The sequence below is a fragment of the Diceros bicornis genome, chromosome 16 (genome assembly GCF_020826845.1).
Source record: "Diceros bicornis minor isolate mBicDic1 chromosome 16, mDicBic1.mat.cur, whole genome shotgun sequence".
In the NCBI taxonomy this organism is placed as follows: domain Eukaryota; kingdom Metazoa; phylum Chordata; class Mammalia; order Perissodactyla; family Rhinocerotidae; genus Diceros; species Diceros bicornis.
Genome location: NC_080755.1, coordinates 67,181,819 through 67,190,945, shown reverse-complemented (window position 1 = coordinate 67,190,945; position 9,127 = coordinate 67,181,819). Strand labels below are relative to the sequence as shown.

General features: G+C 49.1%; 1 protein-coding gene across 6 annotated transcripts in view; it reads right to left on the bottom strand.

Moving 5' to 3' along the window:
- Nucleotides 1–3,278: 3,278 nt before the first annotated feature.
- The window catches only part of SALL3 (spalt like transcription factor 3), a 19,826-nt gene continuing 13,977 nt past the window's right edge, over nucleotides 3,279–9,127 (bottom strand). For 3 of the 6 annotated variants that reach the window (XM_058557334.1, XM_058557335.1, XM_058557333.1), the window contains 2 exons: nucleotides 7,441–9,127; nucleotides 3,279–6,077 (listed from right to left, as the gene is read on the bottom strand). The exon at nucleotides 7,441–9,127 is cut by the window's right edge and continues 1,810 nt beyond it. In XM_058557334.1, the coding sequence (XP_058413317.1) occupies nucleotides 5,646–6,077; nucleotides 7,441–9,127 (2,119 nt within the window). In that variant the 3' untranslated portion in view covers nucleotides 3,279–5,645. The other 3 variants (XM_058557337.1, XM_058557336.1, XM_058557338.1) reach the window with 2 other exon arrangements.

Below are 9,127 nucleotides of genomic sequence, written 5' to 3'. Positions count from 1 at the left end.
CCTATGTGTATCACACCAACTCAGAAAGTATTTGGGGGTGATTACAAAATTCCACATTCACGAATAATTACATTTGGAACTACCGTCTCCAGACATTTATTCCGAGTGTGGATCACGTTGAGTGGTTTCTCCTGATGTGGACAGGTCCTCACACTGGTCACTCCATGGGCATGAACTACAAGTCACCTTCCATGCAATGACGGCAAGAACTGGTGACACACAGAACACGACTGAACTCTCCCACCACGGGCGTCTCTGTCTTCCCTCCTGACTCACCACCTCTCTGATTCTTGTCCACTGCGTTATTCCTGTCTTAATAAAACACTGAATTCAGTCACAAATGGATGAACTAGAGCCAGAGCTGTCCAGATAGAATCTGTAATACTTCCAAAGAAGTTAGAACAAAAAATGCAGACACGGTTATAAATTAGGACAGGAAAACCAATGTTAATAGTTAGGGGAAAAACAGTAAGCAATACCACTGCTTTAAACTGTAAACTCTTCTGAATGTGTATATATCTGTATCTGTCATCTTAATGAGGAGCTGTATGTGTACTTGTGTGTACAAAAAACAAAAAACACTTTGTGTGTGTGTGTGTGTGTGTGAGGAAGATCAGCCCTGAGCTAACATCCATGCCAATTCTCCTCTTTTTGCTGAGGAAGACGGGCTCTGAGCTAACATCTATTGCCAATCCTCCTCCTCTTTTTCCCTTTTTCTCCCCAAAGCCCCAGTAGATAGTTGTATGTCATAGTTGTACATCCTTCTAGTTGCTGTATGTGGGACGCCGCCTCAGCATGGCCGGAGAAGCGGTGTGATGGTGCGTGCCTGGGATCCGAACCCGGGCCGCCAGTAGCGGAGCGAGTCCACTTAACCGATAAGCCACGGGGCCGGCCCCAAAACGCTTTTAAGAGACTCTTTTCTGATAGAAAATGCAGTAAGCATAACGTTCACAGAGCTTCATTTTATTTTACCTTAAATATAGCTGCATTTCAAAAAGCTTCAATAAATTCAATGATTTAAAAAAAAAAAATCAAAGATACCAATACATTTTTCATGGTCCAAAAATGAGTCCACATGTTTTCTTTAGCAAAGTCACTTGTAATAAATTTTTGATATTTATATTCATAGGTAATCATTTGTATTTTCTCTCTACAGTAAATACTGTCAATTTGTCTAGTGAATTCTGGGGGCAAAAAAGGTGTTCATTAGCGGTAGTTCTTTAAAAAAAAACCACTGAATTTTAGAAGTGGAAAGAATTTTAATATCATCAAATTCTACCCTGTTCTCACAGATCAGGAAGCACAGGGAAGGAGGCAAGGCGGCCTCAACTGCCACACGGCAGAGCCAGAGTGAGGAGCTGGAGAGAGGAGCCAGCCGGCCCTCGCCCTCCGGCCCCCACCAGAGTGTGCCAACCTGGATGGTGCATGGTGATGCTGACACACCCCGAGCCCGTGAACTTGCCACAAAACTGCTGCCGGGAGAAGGGCAGCAGAGCGCCTGCTGGCGATTTCAGTGAAGAGTTCCCTTCATGAAGAATGGTGAAATAACACTCAACGTTTCCCACTGAGGTGAAAGGGAAAAGAGGGATTTAATTTTTTTTCCTAGTTTTGCATAGAATGTTCTGTAGATCGAATGTTAACACAGCTAGAAGCCGGCACGCAGACCTGCTAACACAGATGTTTCAGAGCCTCCGTCTTCCCGAGGCTCTGGGTCATGACAAACTCTTCAGGAATAAACCAGGGCTGGCTGTCTACCTCGACACCAGTCATGAGCAAATGAGCACAGGATGCCAACACAAAAGAGGGAAACCCCAGGCCCACAGGTTGGCTGGCGTGCTAGTAAGGTGATGGGCTGGACACAGAATTCCACGTATGTGACATTATCTCTGCTGCAAGCAGCCACCGGAGGAAAGAAATGAGGGGTTTGGACTTGTGTGGCATCAGCGAGCCAGCCAAAGTAAATGCAGTAACGTGCAGTTGGTGCGGCCGGAGCAGTGCACGCCGCCCAGTAACAAAGCAGCGCCCTGCCGTCCGCGTGGCTTTGTCAAGCTCCAGGAGCAGCCGGGCGGGGCCCGCCCAGCAGAGGAGAGCAGGCGGCCCGCGCTGCCCTCACGTTTCCACAGGGAACTACCATTGGAGAATTTAAAAACAATTGCTTTTTAGCCCTTTAGCAATACTTTTTAGTTTAAAATGTTAATGGTTCCTGTAATGAACTTAGAATAGAAATATATTGAAATAAATAATTTTTAGGGATTGTTGGCATTTATGATCCCTTGATATATGGCCTAAGCAAGGAGAGGTGATATCAGAAAGAAGTAAATATCCAGGCTTGTTAGGCCGAAACACCTCGGGTATTACCCTGGAAATATTTTTGAAATAAAATGTAGGAAAGATGGATTTACTTCTTAATTTATATTATTTTAAATGGTTGTAGGAATTGCTATTTCCTTACCATTTTTTTAAAAAAATTGAATTTACTATTTCATTTAGCTGATTTATAGCTCAAATGTCTATTCTAGCACTGACATCCACAAGGCTGAACCTCCAAGGCTTACGGTACGTGCTGGAAGGGTGGCCTGAGCAGTTGGTTCAGTGGTCAGCACATTTATCAATCCTTTATAATCACCAGGCACTTCCCAAATAAAAGTTACCGTGGCTTCTGGGTATCAGTAGTTATTTAAAATAATAAGAAGAAATGGATTGTATATGTTGAAATCCAGGAGCCATTAAATTATGTAAAGTTTTAAATCCTATCGAACATCATTGGTGAGGCAAAGATTCTTCTACGGCAAAGGACACCCTCCCTCTGGACCAGCAGACAGGAGGAGCTGACATCTGTGAACCCACAGAGCTGTCCGTGGGCACAGCGGCTTCTCCTTCCCAAGTCCTTCCTGTAACTGGAAGGACAGCTGTTTATTTTTCAAGTGACCCAAAGAGCCGTCATCTTCACTTAATGCCTCGCTGGGAAGGTAATTCAGGGTGTAGTCATTTTTGGACACTGCCAGCAGGCTCTAACGATTAGCTATTTTCTACTATATCTTCTTCCATCACAGATGTAAAAAAAAAACACAATTAAGAGGCTGCATTTTTATTTTATAAGAAAGTGAAAAATAAATATTGCAAGACCAATTGACATACACTTAGATATCGCTAAATCTAAGCTGTCAACCTCGGTGACTTTCCTCGGAGAAACACCACGGATACACATCCACCATAAAAGACCATAACCTCAAATTTCATTTTCGCAATTAGAATAATCAAGGAACACAATTCAGAAATAATATTACATCCTGCATTTTATTCAATTCCATATGACAAAAATAGTAACCTAGACTAAGACATCCATTTCAATTAGCAGATGTGTCGAGCCACAGATTTTATCATAAAAAATATTGGATCTAGAGAACGATTCCCAGCTGGTTCAGGGAGGCCACCGGCCCCACATGGTATTGCAATAGAAAAATAGTGTCTCTCTTCACCATGCAGAGAGGGGTGGCCCAGCCCTGACACAGACAGGCTCAGTCTCACCGTCCCTCCACGAGCCATCTTATTTACAACACTGTACATTCCTCTTTTTGTAAGTTATGTACACATCCTTTTGGGAGAAGAGAGGACACTACATGGTACCAAATACTAACCAAAAAAAAATCCACACCAAAAAGGACACAGATAAATAATAACACATTCAACCGCTGAAACACAGCAACATCAGGCCACCTCAGCCTTCTTTTCCCAATGTCAAGACCCCTCGCCCACCCCACTCGAGATGGTACAACAGGGGCATGCTCCATCTCGTCACCGTGGGAAACAGAGCTGTAGAGTTCAATGCTCATTTCTGATAGAAATAAACAGCTAAGTCTGCTTATTTATGAGTCTTCAAAATGCTTTTTGTTCAATGACTTGATGTGATTGTGTTGTTGCTGCAGTTGTGTTGGAAAGATTGTCCTATTTTTCTGTTTCAACAGACGACTTCACCGTCTGATTCCTTCTTCAGGGGCACACACTCCTTGCACTGTCACCCAGCTACCCATGACACCTCTGCAACAGTGTCGGTGGAGAAGGTCCACAGTCAGACCCCAGCACGCTGGCACCGCACAAAACGAGGTAGAGCTCACGACCGCACCCGTGCAGGCTCCGAACTCAGCCCCCCGTGCCCGTCAAGGGTCCCTTTCCTTACTTGAAGCAGTTTAAATGAAGTCACTAGCTTAAGACTGAATTCTGACTAATCAGATGACATTGTGCTTTGTTTTCATCTGAGAAGATAATAAATAAATCAGGAACTCGGAGAATTTCCCACTTACAACCGATTATACTGCCAGACACCCGATATTTCTTCTCAGTTCACTGTACACAATAACCAGTACTCGCAGGCAGTCAGAATCCTGTTCGTGGGTGTGTGAGAAAGAGACAGCAAAGATCACAGTAAAATTATACCTACACAATGACCCTTAGTTAGTTCCTGGCTTGTATGGGCGTCACAGTCCTAAGATTAATGCATCCAAGTTTTGTCAGCGGTGGTCAAGTTTTTAAATGGGCTTTGTAGAAAAGTTAAATAAATCATTTTAATTCAAGAAATGGCAGGCCCTAGTTTACTGAGGAAATGACAAGTGTTGGTGGCTTTTCTGTTTAAGTGGCATAGATTTCTCATATTGTTTGACCTTAAGACAAAACAAGAAATTATAACTTTTTTTTCATTTTCCTTAAACCAAAGTACTATTTATAAAATAGTTTACAACTTTTTAAATTTTCAAATTATAGATAAACCTCCCAAATACAAAATACTAAAAGTGCAATAGTATAAATTAAGAGTTTGCAACCACATTATACAAACATTACCTTTTATTGTACAGCTTTGATAACGTGAAATATTTACTCACAACTGTTTATAATGTTGTGAATAATTTACGGTGACGTTTGTCTGCAACTTGTGCCCAATCACTGGGCTACAGACTACACTAGAGAACAACTGTCCACATAGCAGCTACAAACATTTAAATTAAAAAAAAAAAAAAAAAAAAAGGCTTGTTACTGACAGGTACTTGCACACAATAGCATGCTATCTTTCCCAACAGAACTTCACAATTTTGCCTGCATTGAAATAATCCACTTATTTATAGTAAAACAAATCTTGCTTTAAAAAAACAAAATCACACAGCCAGATGTATTCTGCAGTACAAAAGTTTCCTTTAAAGTTGGGGCTGTATTGTCTGTTACCCGCATAATCTTAACATTATAAATACTATAGACAACAGTACTGCCATGAGACACAGCGTGGGGAGTACTGGACCATGTCTTTAAGATAAGAGTTCTAAAAACAGTTCAAGTTTCTAACTAATTCGAACAAAACCATCGAATGAGTTTCACTAGAATATCGCAGGGGACCCCCCCTCTCCTTCTCGGGGATTATTAGGTTTTAGGAGAAACGAAGTGGATGAGGTCTGAGCCCTTTCCATTCCCAAGGTGGTTTCCCAAGGACTTCTTTTTTTTTTTTTTTTTATAAATTTATTTAAAAGGTTGCCGAGTTCTCAAGAACAGTCAAGCTCGCCGTGGAAAGAAGTACCACCCAGCGCCTGTGAAACACCCTCTCAGCAGTCACACCTCACAGCGCGCACAGGGACAGAGCAGACGGACGGAGCCGTGCACGGCTAGTTAATGCCAATTTCCTTGTTGTCCTCAATAAACCTCGTGAACGGACGGCTGGCTCCCGTGTCGGAGTTTGTTTTGTCCAAACCCACGATGGGCGGGCTATTGCCGGTGCGCGCTTTGTCCATCCCCGTGGTCAGGGAACCCAAGGGGGGGATGGCGCTGCCGCCGAGACTTACTGGGAGCTGGGGGATGCCTCCGTTTTGGATGACGGAAATCTCGTTGTTCTTCATGGCCAGACCGTTTGTGATCGCTGCGGCATACTGGTTCCAAAAACTGGGGTCGACGTTCATGGCTCGTGCTGCCAGATCCTTCTGGAACATTTCTGAGAACTTCAGGGCGTCACCACCTAGCAGAGCCATGGGGTTTTCCACCGACAGGCGGCGGCCGCGCCTCGCAGGAGCGTTATTCCACATGTGCGTGCCCATGTGCACCTGTGTGTGAGACACGAGAGACAACCCGGGAGTGAGCAAGCCCCGCCCAGAGGCCGCGTGCTCCTGTCTCCACAGCTCACAAGTGTCACCGAGAAACTCAGTGTAACCTTTTCAGTCTTTTTCTTTTCCCCATCCTAAGCATTAGTTTTGGGACAACACAGTCTTGTTAGGTGACCTCTTCTGAGACTCTTATACTTAAATATGCAACATTGCCTTTTATTAAATACATAAAGCAAAACCAGCCGATGCGCTAATGAACGTTTCTCTCAGTTGACAAACCGATAGCATAATTTCTCCCTCTAGTGAGACCCACAAAGCCATCCAGAGGATGTTCCAGAGCTCAGAGGACACAGGGCCTCGCCCTCTGCTCCCTGAGGCCCGCGTCCTTTGTGCCTCTCCCGCCCCCTTTAAACTGTCTTCTACTCGGAACTCTTGCCTCACCGCGCCTCCTTCCTCTGCTGCTTTCTCCCAAACACGGAGGAAACACCTGGGGCACCTGCGGTCAGCAGAGACCTCAGGCGGCTCTTATCCTACGAAGAAGGAGAAGCCACAGGTACTGATCTCTTCACGGTCTCTGAAGAGGTCACCGAGACCCAAACAGGCACGTGACGTGGATGGGGAGTGGCGCTCAGCTGCGAGTGGGAACACGGCCCAGACATGTCCTCCAGCACCCCTCACACACTCCACCCTCCAAGGGAACGTGCAGTGTGACTATCATCTTAAACGTGAGCACAAGGCCGCACTGTCACACTCTGGCCCTCCTGCTGAGAGGCTTTTCACAAATGCCCACAGCCCCTCTCCGCAGCCACGTGGACAAAACCATAGGACCGGCCTCTGGCCTCTGGGCAGGATTTGCATTATTTGTATCACGTGCAAGCGTTTATTAACGGCCCAGTTTATCTTGTTATGAGTGTTCCACAAAATTCAAGACAGCGATGGCCCTGGGCTTGGCCGCCCACTGGCAAACTGTGTGTCACCCCCAACATGCTGCCACCCCCCCCAAGGTGCACAAGCCCCTTGAGGGAAGGCCAGGCCTGCACAGGAAGGCAAGCCCCTCGCTACAGCTGGATGCAGGCCCACCTCCATGAGCGTGCACACATGCACACGTGGGTGCATGCGCACATGAGCACAGACAGGCTGCACACACACCCCACACTATACACTTGTACACGTGCACACAATGTATGACATTACACACAAAATACGTGCACACACCACTCACAAGTACACGCACATGCACTCACCCACACGTGCACACATACCACACAGGCACACACAGCGCTGTCTCTCGCGGGCTCCCCAGCCTCTTGGACCCTGGCCGGGACCTCAGCGGAAGCCCCGCCTGCTGCGCCTGCACCCTCACCTTGAGGTTGCCCTTGGTGGTGAACGCCCTGCCACAGATGGTGCAGCCGAACGGCTTCTCCCCGGTGTGGGTGCGCTCGTGGATCTGCAGGGCGCTGGCTGAGGAGAAGGTCTTCCCGCACGACTGGCAGTTGTGCTGCCTGGGCGTCCGGCGCGGCGGCGGGGCCAGCATGGGCGCGAGGCCGGGGCTCATCACTGTCTGCGGCCCGGCGGGCACCTGGACTGCCGCCGGCAGCGCCGGGCCCTCGCCCAGCGCGACGGCCTTGCTGTGCCCGTTCACCTCCATTTTGATCGTGGCAGGCGTGGAGGCGGCGACCAGGCTAGGAGAGCTTTGGCTGGGACCTAGAGCAAAGTTGGGGTCAAGTAACTGAGAAGGCAGCTCTTTCAACTTGTGGGTCAGTAAGTGCTGCTTTAAATTACCCATAGTGGAGCACCCGCGCCTGCAGACCGCACAGACAAACGGACGCTCCTTAGTGTGGCTGCGGTGGTGGATTTCCAACGCGCTCCTGCAAGCAAAAGGCTTGGCACAGACACGACACACAGCGCTGTCACACTTACCCCGTTCTCTGCTCAGGAACAGCAGGCTAAAGGGGGCCTCCTCCTTGATGGCCGGCCGGCCGGGGTGGGTGGCCGTCAGGTCCAGCGCGCCTCCGTTTTCGGGGGCAGGGGGTGGACTGTCTGGCCTCTCGGTCTTGAGAGGTATCTCCTGGGGCTCCTCCCGGTGGCCGAGGCCGGGGGACTTGGAGTGCAAACTCTCGCCGTTGCTGTTCACGGGGGACAAGGCCTGCATGGAGGACGATGACTCGGACAGGGCCGGACTGCCTGCACTCCGGCTCTCCAGGTCGCCCCCGGCAGATGAGGAGTCATTGCTCAGGCGGTCGCTCTCCCCGGACCCATTCTCCACAGACTTCAAGGTGGTCAGCTGTGGACAGCTCATGACAGAGTCGATCATTTTCATCTGGTTCTCCAGGGCTGCGATGCTGGAAATGACGGACGGTGGGGAGGGTGGACAGGAGCCCGAGAAGGACGGGAGTGGCTGGGACGGGTCACCAGCCGTGTCCTTCAGCTCGGTGTCCTCCTCCATGGAGTTCTCGTCCATGTCGTCGTCGTAGCTGCTCAGGGCTTCCGCGGCCTTCTCGTCATACGGGAGCTCGGCGTCCATGGCGTCCTGGAAGCCTTCGGGCAGCGGGGTGTTTGGGATCTGCCCCCCCATGTGCATGCGGATGTGCTGCTGGAGGACCACGGCGTTGGTGAACTTCTTTTGGCAGATGGGGCAGGAGTGCTGCACGCGCAGGGGCGGCTTGGCGCGGTGCACCCCGAAGTGCGTCTTCAGGTTGCCTTTGGTGGTGAAGGCGCGCCCGCAGATCTTGCACTTGAAGGGCCGCTCCCCCGTGTGCGTCCGGTAGTGCATCTTCAGGGCGCTCTGGCAACTCAGCACGCGGTGGCAGATGACGCATTGGTTGGGGTCCGTCATCTTCTTGTCGATGTTCTCCACCAGCTGCTGCAGCTTGGAGGTCTCCGATGTCTGCATGGAGTCCAGCAGCCCTCCGAAGGGGAACTTCGCCCTGAACTGGTCAGAGCCGGCCGGGAGGACTGGGCTGCAGAGGCCTGTGGATACACTGCTGTCCGTGAGGGCAGTGGCGGCCGATGTGGACACGGTGGAGACCTGCCCGCCGGCGGGGACATGC